The following is a 13,343-nucleotide window of genomic DNA, read 5'->3' as shown; positions in this document are numbered from 1 at the left end:
AAAATGCATATCTCCAACCCACTCTATCAAAAGCCTTTCCTGCATCTAAGGCTAATATTTTCTGTGCCTTAGGGTCATTATATTTCACTGCTGTAATATCGGTAAGTTGTCAAAGGTTATCAGAGCCATGACGGCCTCTGACAAACCCAATGTGGTTTGAGTGTATGATAGAACCCAAAACATTCTCCAATTTCATTGCCAGAATTTTTGCTAGTATTTTGACTTCACTGTTAATAAGTGTAATTTGCCTGGAATTGGACCACAGTGTGGCATTTCTTCCTGGTTTAGAAATAACTGTTATTAAGGGTATGTCTGCACTACGAAATTAGGTTGAATTTGTAGAATTAAGAAAGCTTTTTTTATACAGTCGATTGTGTGTCTCCCCACATAAATGCTCTAAGTGCATTTAGTCGGGGGCGTGTGTCCACAGTACCGAGGCAACCGTCGACTTCCGGAGCATTGCACTGTGGGTAGCTATCCCACAGTTCCCGCAGTCTCCACCACCCATTTTAATTCTGGGTTGTAATCCCAATGCCTGATGGGGCAAAAACATTGTTGCGGGTGGTTCTGGGTATATATCAAGCCCCCGCCTTCCTTCGCTCCCTCCGTGAAAGCAACGGCAGACAATTGTTTCACGCCTTTTTTCCTGGGTTACCCGTGCAGATGCCATGCCATGCCATGGCAAGCATGGAGCCTGCTCAGCTCACTGTCAGCATATGTCTTCTGGGTGCTGGCAGACGCGGTACTGCATTGCTACACAGCAGCAGCTCATTGCCTTTTGGCAGCAGATAGTACCTTGACTGGTAGCCATCATCGTCGTACTCCTGGGTGCTCTTTTAGCCGACCTCGGTGAGGTCGGTCAGGCGTGCCTGGGCAGACATGGGAGTGACTCAGCTAGGTTATTTCCCTTTTTAAGTTTCATCTCATGGAGATTGAGTCCTGCTGGCAGTCGTACTGCACCATCTTCTTGTGAGCAGCCAGGAGACGACGATGGCCAGCAGTCGTACTGCACCGTCTGCTGCCAGCCTAAGATGTATAAAGATAAAGTGGATCAAAACAAGAAATAGACCAGATTTGTTTTGTATTCATTTTCTCCCTCCCCCCGCCCATGAAATCAATGGCCTGCTAAACCCAGAGTTTTGAGTTCTCTCCTTGAGCGGGCCATTCTGTTTTTCCTTGTTGCAAAGCCACCCCCTTCGTTGATTTTAATTCCCTGTAAGCCAACCTTGTAAGCCATGTTGTCAGTCGCTGCTCCCTCCATCAGAGCAACGGCAGACAATCGTTTTGCGCCTTTTTTCAGCGCAGATGCCATAGCACTGGGAACATGGAGCCTGCTCAGATCACCGCGGCAATTATGAGCACTATGAACACTGCACGCATTATCCAGCAGGATATGCAGAACCATAACCTGCAACAAAAGCAAAACCAGGCAAGGAGGCAACTGCAGCGCAATGACGAGAGTGATGAGGACAAGGACATAGACTTCTCACAAAGTACGGGCCCCTGCAACGTGCACATCATGGTGTCAATTGGGCAGGTTCATGGCGTGGAATGCCGATTCTGGGCCGGGGAAACAAGCACAGACTGGTGGGACTGCATAGCGTTGCAGGTCTGGGACAATTCCCAGTGCTTGCGAAACTTTCGCATGCATAAGGGCACTTTCATGGAACTCTGTGACTTGCTTTCCCCCTGCCCTGAACCGCAAGAATACCAAGATAAGAGCAGCCCTCACAGTTGAGAAGCGAGTGGCAGTAGCCCTATGGAAGCTTGCAACACCAGACAGCTACCGGTCAGTCAGGAATCAATTTGGAGTGCGCAAATTTACTGTGGGGGCTGCTGTGATCCAAGTAGCCAGTGCAATCACTGAGCTGCTACTATCAAGGGTAGTGACTCTGGGATATGTGAAGGTCATAGTGGATGGCTTTGCTACAATGGGATTCCCTAACTGTGTTGGGGCTATAGACAGAACCCATATCTCTATCTTGGCACCGGAGCACGAAGGCAGCGAGTACCTAAACCGCAAGGGGTACTTTTCAATGGTGCTGAAAGCACTGGTGGATCGCAACGGACGTTTCACCAACATCAACGAGGGATGGCCGGGAAAGGTACATGACGCTCGCGTCATCAGGAACTCTGGTCTATTTCAAGAGCTGCAGGAAAGGTCTTACTTTCCAGACCAGAAAATAACCATTGGGGATGTTGAAATGCCTATAGTTAACCTTGGGGACCCAGCCTACCCCTTAATGCCATGGCTCATGCAGCCATACACAGGCAGCCTGGGCAGTGGTCAGGAGCTGTTCAACTATAGGCTGAGCAAGTGCAGAATGGTGATAGAATGTGCATTTGGGCATTTAAAAGCTCGCTGGCGCAGTTTACTGAGTCGTTTAGACCTCAGCAAAACCAATATTCCAATTGTTGTTAGTGCTTGCTGTGCACTCCACAATATCTGTGAGAGTAAGGGGGAGATGTGTATGGCGGGGTAGGAGGTTGAGGCAAATCGCCTGGCCACTGATTACGCACAGCCAGACACCAGAGCGGTCAGAAGAGTACAGGAGGGCGTGCTGCGCATCAGAGAAGCTTTGAAAACCAGTGTCATGACTGGCCAGGCTACAGTGTGAAAGTTGTTTTTCTCCTTGATGAAACCCCTTGCCCTTTGGTTCACTCTACTTTCCTGTAAGCTAGGCACCCTTCCCTTCCCCCATTCGATCACCACTTGCAGAGGCAATAAAGTCATTGTTTCTTCACATTCATGCATTCTTTATTTATTCATCACACAAATAAGGGGATAACTGCCAAGGTAGCCCGGGAGGGGTGGTGGAGGGGGAAGGACAAGGCCACACAGCACTTTAAAACTTATTGAATGCCAGCCTTCTGTTGCTTGGGCAATCCTCTGGGGTGAAGTGGCTGAATGGCCAGAGGCCCCCCCACCACGTTCTTGGGCATCTCGGTGAGGAGGCTATGGAACTTTGGGAGGAGGGTGGTTGGTTACACAGGGGCTGTAGTGGTGGTCTGTGGTCCTGCTGCCCTTCCTGTAGCTCAACCATATGCCGGAGCATGAGAGTTTGATCCTCCAGCAGCCTCAGCATTGACTCCTGCCTTCTTTCATCAAGCTGACGCCACCTACCATCTTCAGCCCCCCACCTCTCCTAGCTTTCATATTGTGCTTTCCTGCAATCTGAGATTGTCTGCCTCCACGTATTTTGCTGTGCTCTGTCAGTGTGGGAGGACAGCATGAAGTCAGAGAACATTTCATTGCAAGAGTGTTTTTTTTGCCTTCTAATCTTCGCTAGCCTCTGGGAAGGAGAAACATTTTATAGAACACTCTTTCACAGTAAACCTTGCTGTTAACATTACATAGGACGTGCTTTCATTACAAGGTCGCATTTTGCCTCTTATTGAGGGTATGCTGGTTTCGTGTGAGAGATCACTCATGTAGAGCCGGACAACAGAATTCGGCTTGCAGGCAGCCATGGTAAGCCACAGTCTTTTGGCTTCTTTAACTTTCATAACATGTGGGAATGGTTTCAAGCAGCAGCGCCCTCATTACCCATACCAAGCACCCATTGGGTTGTCCATTTAAAATGGGTTGGCAATTTAAAAGGAGGGGCTGTGGTTTCCGAGTTAACGTGCAGCAGAAACTCAACTAACCCCACACACACACACAATTCTCTGGGATGATGGCTTCACCTCTCCCCCCCTCCGCATAGCTAACAGTGGGGAGGATTTCTTTTCAGCCACAGGCAAACAGTCCAGCAGGAACAGGCACCTCTGAATGTCCCCTTAATAAAATTCCCCTATTTCAATCAGGTGACCCTGAATGATATCACTCTCCTGAGGGTAACACAGAGCGATAAAGAATGGATGTTGTTTGAATGCTAGCAAACACCGGGACCATACACTGCAATGCTTTGTTGCCTTCAGGGTCCAGGAGCCCGCCTTGGGTGAGTTTGGGGGGTACTGGCTCCAGGTCCAGGGTGATAAACAGATCCTGGCTGTTGGGGAAACCAGTTTCTCAGCTTCCTTGCTGTGAGCTATCTACAACCTCCTCATCATCATCTTCCTCGCCCCCAAAACCCGCTTCCGTGTTGCCTCCCACTCCTTGGACGAAGTCAAAGCACAGGGTTGGGGTAGTGGTGGCTGCACCCCCTAGAATGGCATGCAGCTGATCATAGAAGCGGCATGTCTGGGGCTCTGAACTGGAGCGGCCGTTTGCCTGTCCGGTTTTTTGGTAGGCTTGCCTGAGCTACTTTAATTTTCACACAGCAGTGCTGAGGGTCCCTGTTATAGCCTCTGTCCTTCATGCCATTGGAGATTTTTTTCAAGTATTTTGGCATTTCGTCTTTTCAAACGGAGTTCTGCCAGCACGGATTCGTCTCCCCTATATAGCGATCAGATCCCGTACCTCCCATTCGGTCCATGCTGGAGCTCTTCGGCGATTCTGAGACTGCATGGTTTCCTGTGTTGATGGGCTCTGCATGGTGACCTGTGCAGGTGAGCTCGCCACGCTGGCCAAACAGGAAATGAGATTCAAAAGTTCACGGGCCTTTTCCTGTCTACCTGGCCAGTGCATCTGAGTTGAGAGTGCTGTCCAGAGCGGTCACAATGGAGCACTCTGGGATAGTTACCGGAGGCCAATACCGTCAAATTGCATCCATGCTACCCCAAATTCGACCCGGCAAGGCCGATTTCAGCGCTAATCCCCTCGTCGGGGGTGGAGTAAAGAAATCAATTTTAAGAGCCCCTTAAGTTGGGAAAAAAAGGGCTTCGTCGTGTGGACGGGTGCATGGTTAAATCGAGGTAACGCTGCTAAATTCTACCTAAACTCGTAGTGTAGACCGGGCCTAAGGCCTGGGAGGACTGCCTTCTAGGAGTGACTTATTAAACATTTTAAGCATCTTTTCAGACAGGAGGTCAAGGAACGTCTATTGAATTTGGCAGGGAAGCCATCTGTTCCCGTGGGCCTTCCCAACTTTTATATTCTTAATCGCCTCAGTTAACTCATCCTCCATTAGGGGCACATTAAGGTTTCTACTCTTGACTGCAGTACGTGGTAATGTAATATTTTTGAAAAATGAATACAAAGCGTCCGTGCAGGGGTTTGTGTCCTATTCAGGGCTGGCCTTACCACGAGGCAAACTGAGGCGGCTGCCTCAGGTGCCAGGCGGTAGAGGCACCACTGGGACCCAGAGAGTAGAAAATTGTGTCTGCTGCTGGTGCATATGTATTCTCTATGCTCTAGATGCACAGAGATGGTGGAGTGCTGGGCTGGAGGAAGGAGGGCACAAGAGACATGGCAGGCAGGCGAAAAGGTAAGAGGGAATAACAGAAAGCAGCAGGAGCTGCAGGGAGAGATAGGAGGAGGAGCAGCCTCTTATGTATCTCTCTAGCACCCCCAGGAGCCTGGACTGATTAAGACCAGCTTCTCAGGGAGCTTCCTATTTCCTGCTACTTCCCTGAACCCACTTGAGGAGAACAGGCAGTCAACTGAAGTAGTAGGAGCCAGTTAGGCCCTTAAGATGCTGATATCTTCCCTCATTCAGGCCCTGCCACCGGCCTGCTTATTTGCCCCCCTCAATTGAGTGTTGAGAGCTACTATAGCTGGCACAGAACAGCAGCCATGAGTGACAGAAGAAAACGCCCCTCTGGGGCAGCATTCAGAAAAAGCAAGCAAACAAAGGAAGCTTTTCTATCTAAGCAGGAAGGAGCTCTCCTGTGATACATAGACATAAATGTTCCTGGTGAGCCTTCCGACCCCAGTGAGGATGTGAGTGGTGAGGAGATGCCTGATCTTCCAGTTAGTCAGAGTGCAGGTGACCTGGCAGCTACTGCGGCATCCATATCTCCATCTCAGATGGATGTAACCATGCACATCTCTGATCTACACTTTTCTTCAGGAAAGTGCGTGGTGGAGGCACAAGAAACAGCTGCTGCTGAGTTTAGTTCCTTAAGTCTAGATGATCCAGGACTCTGGACCCACGTGAGCAGTAGCCTGAGGGATTTCCTTGTGCTGCATGGGCCACAGCAAGTGGAAAAACTTCATGTTCCCCAAAGACAATGAAAATAGAAGTTTCCATCCAACACATTACTGGCGTGAAATCCCCAATGGTGACAAAGTGGAGAGCCCATGGCTTCTGTACTCAAAAACCCAGAATGCTGCATACTGTTTTTGTTGCAAACTCTTCCAGTCTAATATTCCAGCCACATTGGGTGCTACAGGAACAAAGGACTGGAAAAATCTGGCTAGAAATCTGGCATGCCTTGAGAAGGCAGCAAATCACCAGAGAGCATTCCATAGTTGGAAAGAGCTTGAGATGAGACTAAGGTTAAAGGCCACCATAGATGATCAGCATCAACAGAAGATTGCATCAGAGTCTCTTTACTGGCAAAATGTTCTGAAAAGGCTCATTGCCATTGTGAGAATGCTTGCTACCCAAAACCCAGCGCTGCATGGCACTTCAGATCAGCTGTATGTGCCAAACAATGGAAGCTTCCTTAAAATTGTGCAACTGATGGCTGAGTCTGATGCTGTACTCCAAGAGCATCTAAGAGTCACCACCCAAGAAATGTACACACACCACTACCTTGGAAAAACAATTCAAAATGAGATCATACAGTTCCTGGCAACAAAAGTCAAACAGAAGTTTGTGGCAGATCTGAAGTCAGCGAGATATTACTCTGTTGTTCTGGATTGCACACAAATGACTTTAATGGTGCATTTTGTAACAACAACAGAACCAAGTGAAAATGTCCCTTCAATGGTGACTGTCAGAGAGCATTTTCTAGAATTTATTGACATTGATGATACTACAGGAGCTGGTATGACAAATGTGCTTCTTAAAAAGCTGGAAGATACGGGAATTGTGATAGCTGACATGAGAGGTCAGGGCTACGATAATGGTGCCAACATGAGAGGAAAGAACAGAGGAGTGCAGACACGGATCCAAGAGTTAAACCCTCGAGCTTTTTTTGTCCCATGCAGTTCTCATTCATTGAACTTGGTGGTCAGTGATGCAGCATCAGCTTCTAGTGAGGCTGCTGAATTTTTTAATGTAATTCAAAGCATCTATGTATTTTTTTCTGCATTAACTCATCGATGGCAAATTTTGAAACAACATCTGGGAACATCCTCTCTGACACTGAAACCACTGAGTGCCACACGATGGGAAGGTCGAGTGGAGGCGATAAAGCATATCAAACACCAAATTGGGAAGATAGATGTTGCCATTGTGGAGGATAATGCTATGACAGGAACTGTTCATGGGAGAACAGTGGCAGAGGGAAATGGAATAACAAGAAACATACATAACTTCAAATTTCTGTGTGGCTTAGTGTTGTGGCATGACATACTGTTTGAAATAAATGTTGTAAGCAAGAGACTCCAAGGTGTTGACCTTGATATATCTGGAGCAATGGAACAACTGGACAAAGCAAAGTCTTACCTGTCAGATGAGGGATTTCAAAACTTTCTGAAGAGTGCACAGAAGTTGGCAGAGGAACTTCACACTGAAGCTATTTTCCCACCCATTCAAGACTACAAGAGTCACCGAAGAAGTAGATGACAGTTTGATTACGAGGCACGGATAATCCCATAAGAGACCCCAAACAACAATTCAAAATTGAATTCTTTAACCAGGTGCTAGATTGTGCAATGCAGTCAGTTGAACGTTTCATGCAGCTCAAGGAACACAGCAGTATATTTGTTGTATGATATTCCAAAACTCCTCACGATATCCGAAGAAGACCTAAACTAGAGACAATGCAGGGCACTAGAGACAGTATTGACACATGATGACATGCGCGATATTGATGCGAGTGATTTAGGTGATGAACTGAAAGCCTTCTCAGATACATTTCAGCAGGATCAACTCCAAAGGCTCTTCTGGAATATATGTGCACAAATAAGATGACCACCCTCTTTCCAAATGCTTTTGTTGCTCTCCGCATACTTCTAACACTTCCTGTAACAGTTGCCAGTGGAGAATGCAGCTACTCCAAGATGAAGTTAATAAAAACACATCTACGCTCCACAATGGCACAGGAGAGGCTGGTCGGCCTTACAACCATCTCAATAGAGCATGAGCTGGCCCAGACTGTGGACCTTCAGGAAGCAGTTCAAATCTTTGTAACCAAGAAGGCACGGAAAGCACCACTTTGATTATTCAAACAGATAAAAATGCCAGTGTTTACTATGCAGACAAGAAAAGTTACATTTGCTGTACAGGCATTTGAAAGTTAAGTGTTACTTAAAATTTGTGAACAGGCATTTTAAGTTGTTAGTTCTCCTTTATTGGGGTAGGTAGGAGAGGAGTAGAACAGGAAGAAGGCAGAATTGAGACCTTTCAAAGTTTTGGCTCAAGCAAGGGGGCATGGGGGCATCATTTGAGCTCCCCGCCTCAGGTACCAAAATGTTGTGGGCTGGCCCTGGTCCTATTGGTACAGATCTTTTATATAAATTAAAGAACTCTTTATTAATATCTTTAGGTGATATACATAATTTACCATGTTTATCACAGATGGCCACGACTCTTTATGCAGAGGTCTTTTGTCTTAGGTGCTATGCCAGCAACTTGTCAGCTTTTTCACCCAATTCAGAAATCCTGCCTGAATCAAAATAGGGAAAATTCAGCCTGTGCCCCCAGTGCAGCTTATTGAGTATATATCTCAAATTAATTAGGGATCGCAGCAAATGTGGAGAAGGGGCTGTTGCACAATACAAATAAAGCTTTTTACTTTTTTCTCAAGGGCTGTCATATTTTCTTCACATTCCCTTTTCTTGGCAAACATGAAACTTCTAATTGCACCCCTCAAATAGATTTTGAGTGTCTCCCACAATGGCCTGCTAGAAGATGTTGCAGTTAATTTGTCTCCAGAAACATGTCAAATTTCTTTTTCAAAAAAAGTTTTGAAATGAAGATCTAATAAAAGTGAAGAATTAAATCTACATCTACCTGGCTGTTTCTCACCCGTCTCTTGCTGTTTGAAGAATCATGGGGCATGATCAGAGAATGCAATTGTATTAATTGAGGAGTCAAGTACAGAATTTACCAAGTTTTTGGAGATCAAAAAAAGAAATCTATTTGGGAATAGGACCCATTTTGTGGAAAGAAGTATGAATAGTGCCTGCCCGCTGGAAGTATAAAACTTAGGTTTCACATAATCCCAGATCTTTAATTTGCAACTCCAAAGCCGTTCTACTTTTGGTTGACTTATGACCCTGGGGCTGAGATTTGTCCACAAAGGGATCGAGCACCTTTTTAAAATCCCCAACAATCGCACTAGGGCTTTGGGGTTCTCCGTATAACTTAGTAAAAAACCTGTGAAAGATTTCAGGAGCATCAAGGTTAGGCCCATACATATTAGCAATGATTAGTTAGATCATTTATGGTGACTTTACATGCATAACTTTTTGCATGCAGTTAAGTTCCAGAGGAGCCTTAAGACTATAGCCTCCCCACTCGTGGAACCTTAGGAGACTCTTTGGGGGCTCCCAAACCTACACACCCTGCAAACCTTAAAAGGATCTAGTCCGCAGCACTAGAGGCTAGTTGAGGACTCCTCCAAATAGGATCATTGTGGGTGACCTCCTAGGGCAGGGAAGGCCTCCTAAAATCTTCGGGGATTTCTCAGTTCCTGCATAAGACAGGGGTCCACAGGGTTGAATTGCATAAGAGCATAGGGCTTGGGCAACAGCATAACTGGGAGGCCTTTCTTCCTTTCTGCTTATTTGATTCCATGCAGGACATTGCATCACTGTATCTTTCGCCCTTGTGATTGAGAGCCCCATTGCAAATGACAGCATTTTGAGACTTAGCCAGTATGAGAACAAATACAATACAAAAGCAAGGCTCATACATCATAAAAATGTCCTGGGTTCACTTCTGGTTTCAGTTGTAGTTTAGTTTTAATTACTTTTAATTACGACTAATAATAATTCGTAATATACTAGTAAATGTTCTGTAGTATAATTGGGGAAATAATGACATCTTTAGAAATAGGAGACCTCCCTATAGAATCTGCTATTAAAACTTTGTTGAGAGGTCTGAAGAGACCACCAGGTTTTGAGTGAATTATGGTTTGTGGTTTAGTGGTTATATTATACTAAGACATAAATCTGACTTTATCATAACATTTATCTAATGTCCTATTTGTTTTATATCATTTCAGTACACATGTATTCCACTATATTTAGCTGTACATTTTAAAGCAGACATAAACTATTAAATGCTTTTTTGATTAATGCAAAGCTTTTGAGAACTTGTGCTTGTTTGGAACAGTATATGGGATATTGCACTCACAAGCACAGACCCATGGCATTAATAACCCTGGAGTCATGTCCTTGTCAAATGTGTTAGAATTTTAAAGCACTCTGAGTCTCTTTTAGATGCAGGACTGAAAATCCTACTGTGTCTGTTTTCTAATTCAGCAAATGTGCATAGAAGCACACACAGATATAGAAGTGTGTAAGCTCGCATATGTATAATATTGTAACCCTTCTGCCAGGTGGAGCCAGCAGCAACCAGGGCCATGTTCAATATCTAGGGGTTCCTTTCCATCGATACAACACAGAACCGGCTCGAGCCCCCACCCAGTAACCTGGGAAAATTACACACCACCCCCGGGCACCTCTGAGAGGCAATATTTCCCCACTCGCAAGCATAGAGTCTGAGTGTAGAAAAGAAACTTTTAATGAAAGGAGGGAACTAACTTGGAGTTAATTTGGGAAAACACTGCAAACAGGGTTCATAAACATAAACTATGGGTAAAAGACCCACCTCCGAAGTAGAATGGTCAATGCCCTTTTCTCCTCAGGTTCTTAAGTCCAGCAACCCAAAAGTCCCTTTCACATGCCTGATCCTTCTCTGTTGTTGTCCTCGGTTGGTGCAGACCCAGAGTTCAGAGGTGCATCTGCAGAGTTCACCACCCACCCTGGGTGGAGAGTAAAGAGGTATCTTATTCACTCTGCTGGCCCCTCACCAGCCACCTGCTCACTGCTTTCATCGCGCCTCTCTGGCGCCGCCCTGCTGGCTGTCAGTCACTTCTGCTTCTCTTCTGTGACCTCTGCACATCAGTCTCTCAGTGATTTTCTGCCCTTTTGCAGGCTGGGCAGAAACACTGCCTCATCTCAAGTGATTTCAGCTCTCAGTGATTGTAGCTCTTAGCAGGCAAGGCAGAAACACAGTCCTACTACAACTGGTTTCAGCTCTGATCAAGCAATTAAAGTAACAAGAGGCTCCTAATGAAGCCTATTTAGCCCTGTTCTTCAAACAGTGGGGAAGAACAGTTTAAGCCAGTCTAGAGAGGTGGGGAGGGGGGGCATGTAGCCTCCTGACTAGAACTCCTGTTCCCCCCCCTTACTTTCACAGGGCTCTGACATTCAAGCCCCTGGTTAATGACATTCTTTCAATTGAGGGTGCACCCCCCCCCTCATTTGGGACAGGGTAAGCACAGTCCTACTCTCCTGTATTGCTATAATAATTACAACATTGGTAACCATATTTCACTATCCCTGCATTCAGTACTAAGGTCATTAGTACCCAACACTAGCCAAAGTTTATCCTTTGACACAGCTATAAATGATGAATATGTAAACAGAGCAGGAGCAACCTGTATTTACATAAACACACCCATAGTCTCTTCCCCTCCCAGCTATCTGTCAGGGAAGCATTCATTTAGACCCTGATTACATCATGAATCATTCTTGGAATTGTTCTGTGAAGGTCTGGTTCAAAGTTTATTGAAGTCAGTGAAGAGACCCATTGATTTCAGTGTGCTTTTGACCAGGTCCTAAATGGAAAAGAACACTTGTTTCTCTTTAGGAAAGCAAGTTATTGACTTCCTTAAGAATAAGGGTGAAATTCTGGCCCCGTTGAAGCCGATGGTAAAATTCTCATTGACTTCCGTGTGGTCAGGATGTCCCCTTATGTGTATTTAGCTGTTCAGCGTTACATTTCAAGATCAGATCATGACTGGGAGGTCATGTGGGCAACATCTGGGAATTACACCATGGACTCAATCTACATCCAATAACTCTGTAAATGGACCAAACACAATATCCATATACTGGTATATTTTAGGAAATATGCAGACATTTCTCATTTAAGTATTATTATTTTCTCTCTAGTCTGCCTATCTCCAATAGCAGTAGAGCACTTTGAAGTTTTACTGTACAGCTACTATATAATCAGTCACGGATCCTGTGCAAATTTAGTCAGTAAATTAATGGTCAAAATCATCTTCTGGGGCTGTCATGTTTAGGGTTGTGATTAGAGATTGTAAGAAATTACAAGAAATTCAGGTGCACTTCATAATGGAAACACACAATAAAATTGCAATGGCCTGTGTATTTCACTAATAACATTTTATTTGCTAACTGCTAATCTTGAGACAGTTTTTATTTTATTTAGTCATTTAATTATTTTGCAGAACAAGGTCCTAAATTCCTGTCTTATAATTTTAGCCAGCTGACGTAAAGAAATGATTATTTTTTTTCCCTTTTCCTCAGGTGCTGTTGCCACCTTATGAAGATCCTGCAAATGCAGCTAGTAAAGACCCACCACCACCTTATGTGTCAGCATAAGCAAGAACGTGAAGTGTACCTAAGAACAATAGCTTTACTTCTCAAACATTTGAGCAATAGTTTATTTCACTTCCAGGATGTAACTCTAAGATTTATGTGTTGCTGTTTAGCTGAAATTTTGAAATGTAGATTTTGTGTTCAAAATGCTGTAGATAATTTTAATAATGTGCTTCAACTGAAACAGTGTGTTGAATTGGTTTCAGGAACCTTTTTTTGGGAGGGGGGGTTAGTGTTAAGATGACAAGAATCATTCAGTAGCTTTTATTCACCTCATTTTGACATGCAATGCTAAAGAATTTAGAACTTTTGTGTATAAAGCAGGTGTACATTTCCTTTTTTATCTACAAATCTTCCAGATCAGTAGAAGCAAGTTTCTGAAATGCCCATTTTCCACCTTTAGAATGTATAGGACAAAATGTAGTTTGTCAGTCCCAAAAAAGTGACATTCCGCTTTACTCCAAAAAAGCTAATAAAATATTGTGCTGAAGCAAATGGTCTCTAAAGGAACAGGAGTACGGTATAGTGTTCTCACTAACCAGGTTAATCACAAACATTTAGTGGGGGGGAATAAGCATGGGAAAGCAAGGTTGCTTAGCTCCCAAAACTGTGGCAAGTCAGGTCCATGGTCTAACGTATACCTGCTCTGTCCCCTACAGCCACTCTTCTTTTCACTTCAAAATAAATAAGTAAACATTGCTGCCACCGTTCTGCTGATACTCCCTTCCTGCCTATACAGCCGAACTTCCCCTTTTAGCAACCTCAAAAA

The 13,343-nt window shown here is 44.8% G+C and overlaps 1 protein-coding gene across 1 annotated transcript in view; it reads left to right on the top strand.

The window, feature by feature from the left end:
* LAPTM4B (lysosomal protein transmembrane 4 beta) overlaps positions 1–12,577 on the top strand; it is a 126,889-nt gene extending 114,312 nt beyond the window's left edge. The window contains exon 7 of the mRNA XM_077808921.1: positions 12,503–12,577. Within this exon, the coding sequence (XP_077665047.1) occupies positions 12,503–12,577 (75 nt within the window). The remainder of the gene's footprint in view (positions 1–12,502) is intronic.
* The last annotated feature ends 766 nt before the right edge of the window (positions 12,578–13,343 follow it).

The sequence above is a fragment of the Eretmochelys imbricata genome, chromosome 2 (genome assembly GCF_965152235.1).
Source record: "Eretmochelys imbricata isolate rEreImb1 chromosome 2, rEreImb1.hap1, whole genome shotgun sequence".
NCBI lineage: Eukaryota > Metazoa > Chordata > Testudines > Cheloniidae > Eretmochelys > Eretmochelys imbricata.
The sequence above is the reverse complement of the archived record's forward strand: the minus strand, read 5'-3'. Positions and strand labels throughout refer to the sequence as shown.